Source organism: Loxodonta africana, chromosome 23 (genome assembly GCF_030014295.1).
Source record: "Loxodonta africana isolate mLoxAfr1 chromosome 23, mLoxAfr1.hap2, whole genome shotgun sequence".
Classification (NCBI taxonomy): domain Eukaryota; kingdom Metazoa; phylum Chordata; class Mammalia; order Proboscidea; family Elephantidae; genus Loxodonta; species Loxodonta africana.
The window spans coordinates 28,965,655-28,984,945 of record NC_087364.1 but is presented as its reverse complement, the minus strand read 5'-3'; the positions used below and the strand labels follow the sequence as shown (position 1 = coordinate 28,984,945).

The 19,291-nt window shown below is 38.5% G+C and overlaps 1 protein-coding gene across 13 annotated transcripts in view; it reads left to right on the top strand.

Moving 5' to 3' along the window:
* IFT88 (intraflagellar transport 88) overlaps window positions 1-19,291 on the top strand; it is a 253,201-nt gene that overhangs the window by 107,198 nt on the left and 126,712 nt on the right. For 11 of the 13 annotated variants that reach the window (XR_010319117.1, XM_064275365.1, XM_064275364.1 and 8 more), the window contains one exon: window positions 5,523-5,609. The exons of the other annotated variants lie outside the window; for them this stretch is intronic. Coding sequence is in view for 10 of the 11 variants with exons in the window: in XM_064275365.1 (XP_064131435.1) it covers window positions 5,523-5,609 (87 nt within the window). In the remaining variant the exon portion in view is untranslated. The remainder of the gene's footprint in view (window positions 1-5,522; window positions 5,610-19,291) is intronic. 13 annotated transcript variants of the gene reach the window in all.

Sequence of the window (19,291 nt, the reverse complement as noted above, 5' to 3'; positions counted from 1 at the left end):
CATCTGGCGTTATCTTAAACAGTTAGAACTACCATACAACCCAGAAATCCCACTCCTCGGAATATACCCTAAAAATACAAGACCCTTCACACAAACAGATATATGCACACCCATGTTTATTGCAGCTCTGTTTACAATAGCAAAAAGCTGGAAGCAACCAAGATGTCCATCAACGGACGAATGGGTAAATAAATTGTGGTATATTCACACAATGGAATACTACGCATCGATAAAGAATAGTGACGAATCCCTGAAACACTTCATAACATGGAGGAATCTGGAAGGCATTATGCTGAGCGAAATGAGTCAGTTGCAAAAGGACAAATATTGTATAAGACCACTATTATAAGATCTTGAGAAATAGAAAAAACGGAAAAGAACACATACTTTTGTGGTTACAAAGGGGGGAGGGAGGGAGGGAGAGGGCTTTTTATTGATCAATCTGTAGATGGGAACTGCTTTGGGTGAGGGGAAAGACAACACTCAAAACATGGAAGGTCAGCCTAATTGGACAGGAATAAAAGTAAAGAGGTTTCCGAGATAAAATTAAAGCTTCAAAGGATAGCGAAGTAGGGGCTGGGGTCTGGGGAACTTGGTTTGAGAGGACTTCTAAATCAATGGGCAAAACAATTCTATTACGAAAACACTCTGCATCCCACTTTGAATTGTGGCACCTGGGGTCCTAAATGCCAACAAGCAGCCATCTAAAATACATTAATTGGTCTCAACCCACCGGGAGCAAAGGCAAAGGAAGAACACCAAGGTCACACGACAACTAAGAACCCAAGAGACAGAAAGGGCCACTTGAACCAGAGACCTACAATATCCTGAGACCAGAAGAACTAGTTGGTGCCCGGCCACAATCGATGTCTGCCCTGTCAGGGAACACAACAGACAACTCCTGAGGGAGCAGGAGACCAATGGGATGCAGACCCCAAATTCTCATTAAAAGACCACACCTAATGGTATGATTGCGACTAGAGGAATCCCAGAGACAATGCTCCCCAGAACTTCTGATGGCACAGGACAGGAACCATCCCCGAAGACAAATCATCAGGCATGAAAAGGACTGGTCAGTGGGGGGGAGAGAGATACTGATGAAGAGTGAGCTAATTAAATCAGGTGGACACAGGAGAGTGTGTTGGCAACTCTTGACTGGAGGGGGGATGGGAAGATAGAGAGAGAGGGAAGAAGGTAAAATTGGCACGAAACGAGACACTGTAAGGGCTGACTCAATAGGGGGAGAGCAAGTGGGAGAAGGGAGTAAGATGTATGTAAACCTACATGTGACAGACTGATTGGAATGGTAAATGTTCACTTGAAGCTTAATAAAAATTAAAAAAAAAAAAGACCACCTAAAGATTGGGAAAGAAGTTTCAGCTGTGACATCTCCGACCAGCACCTGATCTCTAAAATCTATATGATTCTGTTAAAACTCAACCACAAAAAGACAAACAACCCAAGAAAAGAGCGGGCAAAGAATATGAACACGCACTTCACTAAAGAATATTCAGGCAGCTAACAGATACATGAGAAAATGCTCTCGATCATTAGCCATTAGAGAAATGCAAATTAAAACTACGATGAGATTCCATCTCACTCCAACAAGGCTGGCATTAATCCAAAAAACACAAAATAATAAATGTTGGAGAGGCTGCGGAGAGATTGGAACTCTTATACACTGCTGGTGGGAATGTCAAATGGTACAACCACTTTGGAAATCTATTTGGCGTTTTCTTAAAAAGTTAGAAATAGAACTGCCATACAACCCAGAAATCCCACTCCTCAGAGTATACCCTAGAGAAATAAGAGCCTTTACACGAACAGATATATGCATACCCATGTTTATTGCAGCACTGTTTACGATAGCAAAAAGCTGAAAGCAACCAAGGTGTCCATCAACGGATGAATGGGTAAATTATGGTATATTCACTCAATGGAATACTACACATCGATAAAGAACAGTGGCGAATCTGTGAAACATTTCATAACATGGAGGAACCTGGAAGGCATTATGTTGAGTGAAATTAGCCAGACGCAAAAGGACAAATATTGTATAAGACCGCTATTATAAGATCTTGAGAAATAGTATAAACTGAGAAGAACACATACTTCTGTGGTTATGAGGAAGGGGACAGAGGGAGGGTGGGAGAGGGTTATTTACTGATTAGTTAGATAAGAACTGCTTTAGGTGAAGGGAAGGACAATACTCAATGCATGGAAGGTCAGCTCAACTGGACTGGACCAAAAGCAAAGAAGTTTCTGGGATAAACTGAACGCTTCGAAGGTCAGTGGAGCAAGGGCGGGGGATTGGGGACTATGGCTTAAGGGGACTTCTAAGTCAATTGGCAAAAGTATTCTATTTTGAAAACATTCTGCATCCCACTTTGAAATGTGGCGTCTGGGGTCTTAAATGCTAACAAGCAGCCGTCTAAGAAGCATCAATTGGTCTCAACCCACCTGGATCAAAGGAGAATGAAGAACACCAAGGTCACACGATAACTCTGAGCACAAGAGACGGAAAGGGCCACATGAACTAGAGACTTACATCATCCAGAGACTAAAAGAACTAGATGGTGCCCGGCCACAACCGATGACTGCCCTGACAGGGAGCACAACAGAGAACCTCTGAGGTAGCAGGAGAACAGTGGGATGCAGACCCCAAATTCTTATCAAAAGACCAGACTTAATGGTCTGACTGAGACTAGAGGAATCCTGGCGGTCATGGTCCCCAAACGTTCTGTTGGCCCAGGACAGGAACCATTTCCAAAGACAACTCATCAGACATGGAAGGGACTGGACAATGGGTAGGAGATAGATGCTGATGAAGAGTGAGCTACTTGTATCAGGTGGACACTTGAGACTGTATTGGCATCTCTTGTCTGGAGGGAAGATGCGAGGGTAGAGAGGGTTAGAAACTGGCAAAACGGTCACTAAAGGAGAGACTGGAAGGAGGGAGCAGGCTGACTCATTAGGAGGAGAGTAAGTGGGAGCATGGAGTATGGTGTATATAAGCTTATATGTGACAGACTGACTTGATTTGTAAACTTTCAGAGAAAGCACACTAAATTATTTAAATATATATATAAAATACATACTGTTACTCTATTTACCAGCAGGATTGATTTAGAATGAATGCAACAATGGTTTTGAAATAAACTCTATTTTTCAAAGGGGGGAAAAAAAGAACCAGTATTTGATAGCTACAGGGGGAGGGGAGGATGGAAAAACACTTGTAGACAATAGATAAGCAGTAACTTTGGTGAAGGGTAAGACAGTATACAGTACTGGGGAAGCTAGCACAGCTTGTACAAGGCAAGGTTATGGTAGCTCCATAGATACATCCAAACTCCCTGAGGGACCGAATTGTTGGGCTGAGGGCTATGGGACAGTGGTCTCGGAACATCTAGCTCAATTGGCATAACAGAGTTTATAAAGAAAATGTTCCACATTCTACTTTGCTCAGTAGCGTCTGGGATCTTGAAAGCCTGTGAGTGGCCATCTAGGATACTCCACTTGTCTCACCCCTTCGGGAGCGAGGAAGAATGAAAAAAACTAAAGACACAAGGGAAAGATTAGTCCAAAGGACTAATGGACCACATCTACCACGGCCTTCACCAGACTGAGTCCAGTACAACTAGATGGTGCCCGGCTACTACCACTGACTGCTCTGACAGGGATCACAATAGAGGGTTCTGGACAGAGCTGGAGAAAAATGTAGAAGAAAATTCTAACTCAAAAAGAAAGACCAGACTTGCTGGCCTGACAAACCAAAAAATAAAACCAAACCCGGTGCCATCGAGTCGATTCTGACTCATAGTGACCCTATAGGACAGAGTAGAACTGCCCCATAGAGTTTCCAAGGAGTGCCTGGCGGATTGGAACTGCTGACCCTTTGGTTAGCAGCCATAGTATTTAACCACTATGCTGCCAGAGACTGGAAAAACCCTGAGAGTATGGCCCCTGGACACCCTTTCAGCTTAGTAATGAGACGACTCCTGAGGTTCACCCTTCAGCCAAGGTTTGAACAGGTCCGTGGAACAAAACAAGACTAAATGGGCGCACCAGCCCCGGGGCAGGGACTAGAAGGTAGGAGGGAACAGGAAAGCTGGTGATAGGGTTGAGAAGGGAGAGTGTTGACGTGTCTTGAGGTTGTTAACCAGTGTCATATAACAATACGTGTACTGTTTGGTGAGAAACCAGTTTGTTCTATAAACCTTCATCTAAAGTTCAGTAAAAAATAAATATAAAAAAAAATGCTTAACATCATTGGTCATTTTAGGGAAATGCAGTACAAAACTGTAATGAGATACCTCTTCACACCCAGTGGAATGGTTATAATAGATAGAACAGATAATATGTGTTGTGGTGATAATGTGGAGAAATAAAAACCCTTATACATTGCTGGTGCAGATATGAAATGGTACAGTCACTGTGGAAAAAGTGACTTTGAGTTCCTGAAGAGGTTAACTACATTGTTTACCAGGTGATCCAGCAATTCCACTCTTAGGTATATACCCAGAAGAAATGAAAACATATATCCACATAAAAATTTGTACACAAATGTTCATAAAAGCATTATTTGTAATAGCCAAAAGGTGAAAACCACCCAAATGTCCATCAGCTGATGACTGCAAACATTAAATTTGGTATATGCATACAACGGAACATCGTTCAGCAGTAAAAAGGAATAACATGCTAATACATGCTGCAGCATGGATGAATTTTGAAAATATTATGCTAAGTGAAAAAGGCCAACATATTGTATGATTCCATTTATGTGAAAGCTTCAGATTAGGCAAACCTATAGGGACAGAAAGTATATTAGTGGTTGCCTAGAGTTTGGGAAGTTTTGGAAACTGACTACTTACAGATATGGTGTTTCTTTTTGGAGTGATGAAAATGTTCCCAAATAGATTGTAGTAATGGTTGCATTTGAATTATGGTGTTGGTGAAGAATGTTGAATATACGTTGAACTGTCAGAAGAGCAAACGTGTCTTGAAGAAGTACAGCCAGAATGCTCTTTAAAAGGAAGGATGGTGAGACTTCATCACACGTACTTTGGACATGTTATCAGGACGGACCACTGCCTGGAGAAGGACATCATTCTTTGTAAAGTAGGTCAGCGAAAAAGAGGAAGACTTTCAATGAGATGGATTGACAGTGGCTGCGGTAATGGGTTCAAACATAACAACAATTTTGAGAATGGCACAGGCCCGGGAAGTGTTTCATTCTGTTGTATATAGGGTGTTTATGAGCCGGAACCAGCTTATCCATACCTAATAAGAACAATAGCAACATTGTAGAGCAGGAAAAGAATAAATGAACACTTGACCCATAGCTCCCTAATCATGTTTCCTAGTCATGGTTTATAACCTGACTTTCTAACATAGCTATCCATCCTTAGGCTTTGTAGTATGTTAGCTTTGATAGATAATGTTTACATTTAAATTTTAGGAAATAAATCCAATCTATTTTATACCATGTTTCTAAATATAACTTATTTGTTTGTTTGATATAGGAAAGCCATGGCAGAAAAATACATCATGACAGCTGCAAAACTCATTGCTCCTGTAATAGAAACATCTTTTGCCGTGGGTTATGATTGGTAAGAGAGAAATTAAGTATAACTAGATATGGTGTTTTCTTTTCATAATTTATACTTTTATTAACTTAAAATTATTACAGAAGTGAATAAAATACTTAGGAATATTGATTTGTACTTACCAAGTAGATAACATTAAGATTAATTAATATGTAAAATTCTAATAAGATATTTTTCATATTGTTCATTTCATTTCGTAAATTACATACTTAGGGCAGGCATCTTACCATACAATCTGTGTACACTTTTCTTTTCTCATTTTCTCCTTTTTCTACCTAAAGTTTGTTACTAGTACTAACACTATCCTAAGTGGTAGCTCTCACACCTAAAGAAGCTTTTGGCTTCTGATTATTTTCTATATGGAGTTAAGAGTTTAAGACTTGGAAGATCTTAGTTATTTGTTGAATGAGTGATTGGATTTGGTTCATTCTTCCATCCGGTACAGGAATCCCATTGTAGGTGGCCGTTTAATTTCTGCTTAGGTTTTTCTGGTGTTCAGTTCATTTATTTTAATTTGAACAGCTCTAAGTGTTAGAAAAGTCTTCCTTGTTTTGAATCCAAATTTTGCTCCTCAAGAACTGTTTTCTTTGATCTCTTGTCAGATGTATGGTATGATACCTTAATTTTTAATCCAGGGTACGTATACATGGTTAGAAAATCAAAGCATGGAACAGTTAGAGTACCTTAATTTTCTGATTGCCTTTTATGTTTCTTGTTGGTAAAAGTAACATACGCTTTCTTTACTATATCCTTATTATCTTTCAGATTCTCATCCATTGTGTCTGTTCCTTGGAGTCCATCCTTCATTTTGAATCTCATTGCCTATCTGTTTTGATTTGACTGGAGGCTTTGTATTTGAACCATAACTTTGTTTTTATTAGAATTTCTGCTTGTCTTTCTTTTTTTGCATTCTTTGCCTCTGTTGTAGGCTCAGGTCTTTCTTGGAATTCTCCCTCCTAGAATCTCTATCTCTCTGCACCAGTTTCTGTAAACTGTTTGTTGTTTTGACCTAATGTTAAATGTCACCTTGGGGTTTACCTTCACTTCTCTCCAGGTTCGGATCCATTTTCTTGTTTAAATTTATTTCTGGATTTCATCCTGAACTAACCCCTTAAAAGTTTGTTTGCATGTGCGTAAATGTCTATATTCTGTCCTCATTCTTGATTGCTTGATCAGGTGTAAAATGCTGTGTTGTAGGTTATTTTCTTTTAGAACTTTAAAAGCATTTCACCATTATTAACTACCATTGTTGCTGATTAGAGGTCTAATGCTAGTCTCAACTTTGTTATTTGTAGATAACCTGCATTTTCTTTTTGATAATTTTTACAATTTTCTCTATAGCTTTGTTATTCTGAAATTTCAGATTGATGTGTTTAGAGTTGCCATTTTTTTCCTACATGGGTAGTCGTTAACTTATGACCAGGTTTCATTCCGATAACTCTGTCATAAGTTGGTTCTAACGTAAGTCGAGTACCTCTTTTTTTTTTTTGGTTTTCATTATTGCCTTTTATTCTCAGTATCTTTTTAAATCCTATTTTTATTTGTCTTTTAGGTTGGCATGAGAATGATAACATTAGCAAATTACACACTGCAACATTGTATGTAGTACATATAACTAACGATAAAATATGCACAAATAAAATGACATTCATAAGTGTGGTTCGTCATAACTTGAATATGTCCTAAGTTGGGGACCACCTGTATTCCTCCTAAGCACTTAGCAGGCCTCTTCAATTTTCAGTTTTGTGTTTCCTTTCAATTTGGGGAAATATTACTATATTATTTCTTTGGTAATTTGCTCTCTTATTGTCTAGTTATGAATTTCTGTTAATTGGATGTTGGATTTCATTGTTACTTAATACTTGTATTTTCCATCTCTGGTTTTGCCAAGTTTTCTGGGATACTTCCTTGACTTTCTCCCTCAACCCTTCCATTTAATTATTTTATTTTATATTTTCAAGAGCAGTTTCTTTTTCTCTGCTTGTTCCTTTATCACTGTTGTGGGCATGGGGCAGTCTGCAGACTTCTCTGCCCGCAGAGATGAGTCAGTGATTCCACGTAGACCTCAGTCACCATGTTTGGCACCCACTTCTCGACTCTGTCCTTCACATGTGCCACCTGAATCTACAGCCTCACCAGAATTCTTCTGAGTAGATAAACTCTGTCCTCTGTTTCAGCTTTCTTAGTGTGGTTTCCTTTTCTCTGCTTTATAAGCCAGCACTCGTCTGCCCCTTTCATTCTTCTAGAAAATTGTATTTGCTCATGTCTCTTCTCCGCCATCCTGGGGAGGAATGGGAGATAAATGCAGTATCTGCTACTGTTTTGAACTAGAAATCTTGCTACTTATTGTTAATTGTGATGTGAGGACTTTCTTCAGTCATTTCAGATGAACAGTTCCAGTTTTTTCATTCATTTCAGATATGATATGTTTTTCTAGATTTTCCACCCGACTGGTGGCCCTCACATATTGTTTAATCCCAGCTCAGCATGTTTTTTATTGTTACCTGTGATAAGTATTTATTTTAGCCAAAGAACCTAGTGATCTTAATGTATCTCTTATCATGATTATTAAAATTCATAGGTATTTTTAAGATTTTCTTTGCAACTAAAATATAATAAGTCTTATTTCCTTATACATTAACTAGGTAGGTGTTCGTTTCCCTAGATAGAACTTGGCAGTTTTTCAAAAAAGTAGCTAGATCTCAGGTAACGTGGAAAAAAAACGAGTCCAGGGCAAATTTAATTTCTAGTAACTTTGAAGAAGACCCTTGTGTATTCATATTTTTTAAAACAAATTTTTCAGAAATTGCAATGTATATATACATACACACGTTAATTTGTGTGTATGCATATGTGTGTATACATAGGCATGCACATTAAAAACTGCATACATACAAAATTATGCATATATGTACATGCATATAAAACTGTACATATATAGATATACAGATATATATTTATGTCTGTATATATATGTATATATATTTTTCTCTTTTTTAAATGTATGACAGGCCTGTTTAGAGAAAGCATCAGAGTTATGGGGTTAAAAACATATTTTATATATAGGAAAACATTCCATAGTGTAATATTGTATTACACTTTCTCCATGTGTACTTTTTTTGTAGGTTTTATTCATTGCAGAAGATTAAGGAACAGACTTTTAAAAATATAAATAACATCTATTTAATCTTTGGAGAATTTTTAGGACTTGAAATTAAAAAAGATTTAAACTAAGCTATTTAATTTTTTTTTAATTTAATTTCAGTTCTGTTTAGATAATTTTCAAATGACATATTTCCCAAGAAAGAAACCAATACAGAGTCTTCTATCTTATTCAGCCTTGTAGGTAGTTCCATGTTTTTATTTTTTAAATTATTCAGTAAAGTGGAACCAGTTTTGAAGTTGAGAAACTATTCTCTGTTGATTCAGGCCTAACTTTTTGAAGTGGTTTAAAATTTTTTCATTTTGAATGGTAGTGAGGGTCCCTCAAGATAGTGTAAAGCATAGCAACAATTATAAGGATGGGGCAGGACTGGGCAGTGTTTCATTCTGTTGTACGTAGGGTCTCTGCGAGTTGGAACCAACTCCGTGGCAACGAACAATAACAGCAGTAACAAGGGGGCTATAAAAATAAGTCATCGCAAGTGTTTTATTAACAGTTAACTGTTTCTGCCTGTTTGAAGTCTGGAATATGCCAATATCTAGCTCTCAAAAGCTGATTATTAATTATACAGCCAGAATGTTTTTGTATTTGTTTTACTAAAGACAGAATAATTAGTTTTGTTTTCTTCTCTGGACCAGTTTTCACTGATCATATTAGCTCAGTCCTAATGTCAAATTCATACCTTAAATTGTGGCAAAAAATATTTTAGTTCAACTTAAAGTTACTGAGTACTGTTTGGTTTTGATTCTTTATCAGTACTATTACATACCTTATCTCATGTGAGATAAATCTAATTATCTTTGTGTAGCTGAAACAATTGAGTTATTAAAAGGCATACTGACTTGATTAAGGACAGATACCTAATGAAAATCAGAGCATGTACTAACCAGTAATTTTTAAACTCTGTATGCATTAGAATTATTCTGGGACCTTGTTAAAATACAGATGATTGACTTTACTTGATCATCCAAGTTAGGGTTCTGAGGTAGGGAGTGAGTTTGTTTTTAATAAGTTCCTCAAGTGATTCGGCTATGTAAAAAAAAAAACTCGCAAGTCGACAATTCTGACTCGTAGTGACTTTATAAGACCAAGTAGAACTGCCCCATAGGGTTAACTAGGCTATAAATCTTTACAGAAACAGACGATTACATCTTTTTCCTGCAGAGCCACTGGGTGGGTTCAGACCTTTTGGTAAGCAGTCAAGCACTTTTGGTAAGCAGCCAAGCACTTACCCACTGTGCCACCAGGGCCTGTTCTGCTATGTAAAACTAAAATCAAAGAAAAAAGTTGCTGTTAATTCCAACTTATGTTGACTGTACGTGTTTCAGAACAGAACTGTGCTTCATAGAGATTTCATGGCTGTGGCCTTTTGGAAGCAGATTTCCAGGCCTTTCTTCCGAGCTGCCTCTGGGTGGGTTTGAACTGCCAGCCTTTCAATTAATAGCCCAGCACTTAACCATTTGTGCCACTCAGGGACTCCTTCTGATATATACCATACTCTCTTTACTCGTGCTTCTCAACTTTGGCTGCACAGGAAAATCATCATCAGGGAATTAAAAAAATCCTAATTCTCAGGTTGCACTCCAGACTAATTAAATCAGAATTTCTGGTGTTGGGACTCAGGCATCACTATTTTTTAAACCTCCCTAGGAGGCTTTGGAAACCCTCGTGGCGTAGTGGTTAAACGTTACAGCTGCTAACCAAGAGTTCAGCAGTTCGAATCCACTGGACATTCCTTGGAAAATCTATGGGGCAGTTCTACTTTGTCCTATGGGGTTGCTATGAGTTGGAATCACATTGATGGCAGTGGATTTTAGGAGGCTCCAATATATATCCAACATTTAGAACATTGCTCTGTACTATGTCAATAGTTCTCAAATGCCACTAACTTGGGAACTTGTTGAAAATAGATTCATTTAGATCTTAAATGGGGACAAAAAGATTTTTATTTTTTTTCAATGTGTTCTTTTTTTTCTAAATTTTATTTGTTTTGTTGTTGTTGAGACTATACAGCAAAACATACACCAATTCAATAGTTTCTACATGTACAAATTAATGACACGGATGACATTCTTCGAGTCGTGGGATCATTCTCACCCTCCTTTTCTGAGTTGTTGCTCCTTCATTAACATAGACTCACTTCCCCCTAAGGTTCCTATGTAATCTTTCGAGTTGTCATCAATTTGATCCCACGTAGATAGTTCTTAAAAGAGCATAATGCTCAAGGCAGACCTTTTTTATTAGTTAAGCTAAATTATTGTTCCATTTTAAGATGACTTCAGGGGATAGTCTACGTTTAAAGTTCAGGATGATAGCTTCAGGGGTTCATCCATCCTTCGAGAATTTGAGATTCTGTTCTGCATTTTCCCCTTTTGATCAAGATTCTTCTATGGAATCTTTGATCAAAATATTCAGTAATGGTAGCCAGGTGCCACCCAGTTCTTCCGGTCTCGTGGCAAAGAAGGCAGTGGTTCATGGAGGCAATTAGCCACACAATTTATATCCTCCTCTTATTCCTAACTCTCCTTCTTCTTCTGTTGTTCCAGGTGAACAGAGACCAATTGTTGTGCCTCAGATGGCAAGCTTTTAAGACCTTAGGCACTAGGCAACGAACTAGGATGTAGAACTGTAGCACTAAACACATTAGGTCAATTAACTGGAATGTCCCATGAAACCATGACCCTGAACCTCCAAATCAAGGAACCGAGTTCCATGAGTGTTCGATTAGACATAAGCAGCCTCAGCAGCTACACTATTTTTGTTGTTGTTGTTGTAAATATATCTTATCACATAACTTTTGCCATTTATACTCCTTGACAACAATTACAATAATCAGCTGTGCCACCTTACCCTTAATCAGTACAATTTTTCCATCCCCTTTAGCCCCTCCTTTCCTCTTCCCTCCTGCCCCTGGTAACCATTAATAAACTTTTGTTGCTATACATTTGCATTATCTTGTCTTTGTATGTAAGTGAGGTCATACAACATTTGTCCTTTTGTGACTGGCTTATCTTGCTCAGCATAATATTTTCAAGCTCCATTCATACTATAACATGTATCAAGACTTCATTTTTCCTACTGATTGAGTAGTATTCCATTGTATGTACCACATTTTGTTTATCCATTTATCTGTTGGAGGCATTTACGTTCTTTCCACCTTTTTGCTTTGTGAATAGTGCTGCAATGAACGCTGGTATACAAGTCTCTTTTTGAGTCTGTGCTTTGAAGTGTTTTGGGTATATACCTGGGAGTGGAATTTCTGAGTCATATGGTAGTTTCTATTTTTAGTCTTTTGAGGGAACACCACACTGTTTTCTACAATGACTGTACCATTTTGCAGTCCCACCAGGATTGGATAAAAGTTCTAATTTCCCCATACCCTCACCAACATTTGTTACCTTGTTTTTTTTGTTTTTGTTTTGATCTTAGCCATTCTGTTATTGTTAGGTGCCATTGAGTCAGTTCTGACTCATAGCAACCCCATGTACAACAGAACAAAACATTGCCAAGTCCTGTGCCATCCTCACAATCGTTATCCTTCAGCCCATTGTTGCAGCCTCTGTATCAGTCCACCTCATTGAGGGTCTTCCGCTTTTTTGCTGACCATCTGCTTTACCAAGCATGATATCCTTTTCCAGGGATTGATCCCTCCTGATAACATGTCCAAAGTGTGTGAGTTGTAATCTCACCATCCTTGCTTCCAAGGAGCATTCTGGGTATACTTCTTCCAAGATAGATTTGTTCATTCTTCTGGCAGTCCATGGTGTATTCAATATTTTCACCAGCAGCACAATTTAAAGACATCAATTCCTCAGTCTTCCTTATTGATCATCCAGCTTTCACATGCATATGAGGTGACTGAAAACACCAGGGCTTGGGGCAGGCACACCTTAGTCTTCAAGGTGACATCTTTGCTTTTTAACACTTTAAAGAGGTCTTTTGTAGGATATTTGGCCAATGCAGTGCATTTTTGATTTCTTGACTGCTCCTGCCATGAGTGTTGATTGTAGATCCAAGTAAAACGAAATCCTTGACAGCATCAATTTTGTGGCCTTTGATCTTCATCAGTGAGTGCTTCAAATCCTCTTCACTTTCAGCAGGCAAGGTGTCGCCTGCATAATGAAGGTTGTTAATGAGTCTTCCTCCAATCCTGATGCCGCATTCTTCTCCGTATAGTCCAGCTTCTTGGATTAGTTGCTCACCATACAGTTTGGTAGAAGGATACAACCTGATGCACACCTTTCCTGACTTGAAACCACACAGTATCCCATTGTTCTGTCTGAATAATAGCCACTTAATCCACGTACAGATTCCTCATGAGCACAATTAAATATTCTAGAATTGCCATTCTTTCCAGTGTTATCCATAATTTGCATAGTCAGTAAAACACAGGTAAACATCTTTCCGGTATTCTCTGCTTTCAGCCAGGATCCATCTGACATCAGCAGTCATATCCCTACCATATCCTAGCCTTCCAGTGGGAGTGAAAAGGTATCTAATTGTGGTTTTTTTGTTTTTTAATTTTTATTGTGCTTTAAGTGAAAGTTTAGAAATCAGGTCAGTCTCTCACACAAAAACTTGAATACACCTTGCTACATATTCCTAATTGCTCTCCCCCTAATGAGACAGCACGCTCCCTCCCTCCACTCTCTCTCTTTGTGTCCATTTTGCCAGCTTCTAACCCCCTCTACCGTCTCATCTCGCCTCCAGGGAGGGGATGCCAACATACTCTCAAGTGTCTACCTGATCAAGAAGCTTACTCCTCAACAGCATCCCTCCCCAACCCATTGTCCAGTCCAATCCCTGTCTGAAGAGTTGGCTTTGGGAATGGTTCCTGTCCTGGGCCAACAGAAGGCCTGGGGGCCTTGACAACCAGAGTTCTCCTACTCTCAGGCCATTAAGTGTGATATTTTTATGAGAATGTGGGGTCTGCATCCCACTGCTCTCCTGCTCCCTCAGGGGTTCTCTGTTGTGGTCCCTGTCAGGGCAGTCATCAGTTGTAGCTGGGCACCATCTGGCTCTTCTGGTCTCAGGCTGATGTAGTCTCTGGTTTATGTGGCCCCTACTGTCTCTTGGGCTTGTAATTACCTTTCGTCCTTGGTGTTCTTCATTCTCCTTTGCTCCAGGTGGGTTGAGACCAATTGATGCATCTTAGATGGCCACTTGCTAGCATTTAAGACCCCAGATGCCTCTCTCCAAGATGGGATGCAGAATGTTTTCTCAGTAGATTTTATTATGCCAACTGACTTAGATGTCCCCTAAAACCATGGTCACCAACCCCCCGCCCCTGCTACACTGGCCTTCAAAAAATTCAGTTCATTCAGGAAACTTCATTGCTTTTGGTTTAGTCCAGTTGTGCTGACCTCCCCTGTATTGTGTGTTTTCTTTCCCATGACCTAAAGTAGTTCTTATCTACTATCTAGTTAGTGAATACCCCTCTCCCACCCTCCCTCCCTCCCCCCTCTCGTAACCATCAAAGGATATTTTCTTCTCTGTTTAAACTCTTTCTTGAGTTCTTATAATAGTGGTCTTATACAGTATTTGTCCTTTTGCAGCTGACTAATTTCACTCAGCATAATGCCTTCCAGATTCCGCCCTGTAATGAAACGTTTCACAGATTCCTCCCTGTTCTTTATCGATGCGTAGTATTCCATTGTGTGAATATACCGTAATTTATTTATCCATTCATCCATTGATGGGCACCTTGGTTGCTTCCATCTTTTTGCTATTGTAAACAGTGCTGTAGTGAACATGGGTGTGCATATATCTGTTCGTGTAAAGGCTCTTATTTCTCTAGGATATATTCCAAGGAGTGGGATTGCTGGATCACGTGGTAGTTCTATTTCTAGCTTTTTAAAGAAGCACCAAATCAATTTCCAAAGAAAAGCGTAGGTGTTTGATTTTTAGGAGCTCCCAGTTATCTAGTTATTTTTTCTGCATTGTTAGTAATGTTTTGTATGTTGTTTATGCCATGTATTAGGGCTCCTGACGTTGTCCCTATTTTTTTCTTCCATGATCTTTATTATTTTAGATTTTATATTTAGGTCTTTTATCCATTTCGAGCTTGTTTTTGTGCATGGAGTGAGGTATGGGTCTCTAATTGTGGCTTTGATTTGCATCTTTCTGATGGTTAATGATGCTGAGCACCTTGTCATGTGTTTAGTGGCCATTTGAATGTCCTCTTGGTGAAATGTCTATTCAAGTCCTTTGCCTATATTATGACTGGGTTATTTGTTTTTTTGTTGATAAGTTGTCAAAGTCTTATTTATACTTTGGTTATTGGATTCTTGGCAGATACATACTTTCTGAAGATATTCTCCCAGTCATTAGCTTGTCTTTTCACTTTTTTGGTAAAGTTTTGATGAGCAAAAGTTTTAAATTTTTTATGAGGTCCCATTTATTTATTTTGTCTTTTGCTTTGTGTGCTTTCGTTACCAGTGTGTTCTTGGTGGTTCTAATATGCAGCCAAGTTTGGAAACTCATATACTATAATGTGATTGTTTATTGAAAACAGAAGGAAAAAGTCAGTCCTGGAGTTATTTAGGATTTTTACTATAAATTATTCTAAATTTCTCACTGTATTTCTGTTAACTGGTTTATAAATGAACCAAATTGTTTTTAAATCTTTTTTATTGTGAGATACAAAGCACATACAAAAAATGTACAAAACAGTAATGTATACCTCAGTGATTTATCACAAAGCAAACATCCGGGTAACCACTGCATAGCCTGAAAAAATAGAACATTGTTATCACTTGGAAGCTCTACCATGCCCATCCCTATTGCTGCCTCCGCCCACTCTGAAAGGTGACCACTATCCCAGCCTATATGGTAATCACTTTCTTGCTCATAATCCTAGTTTAACCACTTGTCTTAGATTGGGTTCTCTAGAGAAGCAAAACCAAGGAAATAGTTCCTGTGGCTGTAGACTCTGGAATATGCCAAGTCCACGGGTTAGGATAGAGGCTTCTCTTGATTCACGAAGCCACAGGGACTGTCACATCCAAGACCAGCAGGTCAGAGAGCAGGGCTCTAGCTCACAGGCTGCACAGATCGATGAATTCCAAGATGACGAGATGGCAGGTAAGCTGCTAGCTCAAGTCCCAAAAAGCAGAGGTCAAACAGGAGCCAGTTGCAGGATCCAGCGTGAACAAAAAGCCCGTCTTGCCAGAATTTCCACTTATATTCGATGCAGGCCATACACCCAAGGAAACTCCCTTTCAACTGATTGGCTACTCACAGCAGATCCCATCATTGGAGTGATCACATATCAAATCTCAGCATGGAAGCGATCACATTATACGACTGCCAAAACACTGAGAATCATGGCCCAGCCAAGTTAACACACAATCTTAACCATCATACCACCTGAGCATGCGTCCCTAAACAGTATAATTTAGTTTGGCCAGTTTTTTTAAACATTATATAGATGGAATTGCTTTGTACATATTCTTTTGTGTATCCATAAAAAACCCATTTCAACATAATGTTTATGAGTGTCATCCATGTCATTGTATGTAGCTGTGGTTTGTTCATTTTCATCGCTATGTAGTATTTCATGATATTAATATACTCCAACTTAGTTATCTATTATATAATTAGTGGACGTTTTGGTTCCCAGTTTGAAGCTATTATAAATATTATTGTACATGTCTCTGGGCTCATGATGTGTGCATTTCACTTGGACCTATACCTATAAGTAGAATTGCCTGATACTAGGGTATGTATATGTTCAGCTTTAGTAGGTACTGCCGAACAGTTTTCCAAATTGCTTGACTCATTTCCACCCCAACCAGCAGTGTATGAAAATTCTGGTGGCTTATAAACAAATTTTGTATTTTGTACTTTATTTTCATTTTAACCTTTGTGATTTTAATTTGCATTTCAGTGATGGCTAATGAAATTTCTTATGTTTATTGGCCATATGGATACACCCACTCCTTACTTAGGGACATGGTTAGGTTCCAAAGACCAGGTCATTATGTGAAAATTGGTGTTATGTGAGAGTCAAGCCCCTCTGTCTTTGACACCAGTGTCCCCTTTGTCACTCATTGCCCATCCGGTACCCCCTGTGCAACTTGGGATGTGCATGGCATGGCAAGGCCCCTTCCTGACCACTGCGGAGCCCATGGGAGTTGGTAGTGGTAGTGGTGTTGGTTGGGGGTTGCCTACCACCTCTGAAGCAGCAGGATCACCTGGCACACCTTGCCTTTCCACCTACCCACTCCACCAATCCTGGAGATGGCCTCAGCAACAGGCAGCTCCCAGGCCTGTGGGCAGGTGAGGTTCAGACACCTGGGCCTGGCTGAGACTGCAGAGGTGGCAGAGAGGCCTCTTTGGAAGAGACTTCCAAGTCCACCACCCAACTCCTGCTGCCCCAGCTCCTGCTACTTCCATGTGACCCAGCCTTCCCTGCCCTGTGCACTGTCTGCCAGCCTCATGCTCAACACCGCAGGCCTGGCCCAGCTTCCCTGCCCAACCCAGGTAATAAGAACTGCCAGCAGCCTCCATGATCTTAAACCTCCCCCTCCTCCTCCTTCTCCCCCTCTTACCTGGATTCCACATTAATGCACAAAATAGTAGATTTTACTATAGTCTGGCTTTGTTCATCAGGATTGCCTTCAGTATTCCAAGTCCTTGACATTATTATATAAATTTTAGAATCAAAAAAGACCTGATGGGATGGATTTTAATTGGGATTTCACTGAAATCTGTAGATCTGTGTGGAGAATTGACATTTTTACAATGTTGTGTCTTCCAATCCATGAATATGATATATTTTTCCATTTATTTAGGTTTTATTTCTTTCAATAATTTTTATAATTTTCAGTCTAAAGGTCTGCACATCTTTTGTTACATTTATTCCTAAGTATTTTATGTTTTTGATAGTATCATAAATGGTATAGTTTTAAATTTTCACTTTCTGTTTTTTGCCGGTTTATAAATAGTTTTTTTTTTTTTTAAACTTTTTATTGTGGTGAAATACATTTAAGAAACCATTTGCCATTTTAACCATTTTTATGTATACAACAATTAATTTTTATATCTGATCTTTTATCCAGAGACCTTACCTAAATTTACCTATTAATTAATTCAAATACTTTAGATTCTTTTAGAATACCTAACCCCGTTGCCATCAAGTCGATTCCGACTCATAGTGACCTCATAGGACAGAGTAGAACTGCCCCATAGAGTTTCCAAGGAGTGCCTCGTGGATTCGAACTGCCAGCCTTTTGGTTAGCAGCCATAGCACTTAATCACTACACCACCAGGGTTTCCTTTGGAATGCATGCATAACATAAATGCCATCTGCAAATAGTGATGGTTTTATTTCTTCCCAATCCTCATCAAAGGATTTTTTTAATGTCACTGAATTTGATTTCCTAATGTTTAGCTTAGGATTTTTTCATCTGTGTTAATGAGGAATTTTTGTAACATTTTGTAATTGTAATTTTAAAAATAATATCTTTGGTTTTATTAACAAGGTTATGCTGGCTTCATAAAACAAGTTCTCATGTGTTCCCTTTTTGTTTAATTTTCTGGAAGAGTTTATATAAGACTGATGCCATTTTTCTGTTAAACAGTTGGAAGAATTCACTAGTAAAGCCACCTACCTGGTCTTGAAGCTTTCTTTGTGAGGAGGTTTTTAATAAACAAACTCTGTTTCTTTAATATAAGACTATTTAGATTTTTATTCTATTTGAGTCACTTTTGAGTAAGGTGTGTGTTTTCAAGGAACTTGTCCATTTCAACTAAATAGTTGAGTTTATTGGCATTAAAATGGTAAACAGTACCTTCTCATTATTGTTTTAGTGTGTGTTGGATCTGAAGTAGTGTCTTCTTTTTCATTCTTGATACTGGTCGTTTCTTTTTCCTTTTCCTGTCAGTCTTGTTAGGAGTTTCATTGTGATTAATTCTTTCAAGTCTTTTGACTTTTTTGATTTTCTCTATTGTGTGCCTGTTTCCTATTTCATTTATATCTTTCTTCTGCATATACTTGGATTTGGCTTGTTATTTTTCTAGCATCTTGAGATGAAAGCTTAGCTTATTGATTTTCTACCTTCTTTTCTAAAATATACATTTAGGGCTATATATTTACTTACAAGCACTCCTTTAACTGCTTCATATAAGTTTTGGTATGCCATGCCATTATCAGTTTTAAATATTTTATTTTGATTTCTCCTTTGAACCATGGATTATTCAAAAGTATACTACAAGAAGTTGGAAATGATGTATTTGTGTTTTTTTAATTTGATTTTTGTTTAATTTCATTTCCGTGTTTGAGACAACATACATTGAGTAATTTCAATCCCTTGAAATATGTGGAGGTTTGGCACATAATCCACATATATTTGAAAAGAACATGTATGCTGTCATTGTTGGGAGCAATGTCCTAAATATGCCAGATGAAGTTTCTTATTGTTTTGTTCAAATCTTCTTATCCTTATTTTTGTTTGCCTAGTCTTTCATTTATTGAGAGAGGTATATTAAAGTTCTTTTCACTGTGGTTGTAGATTTACAC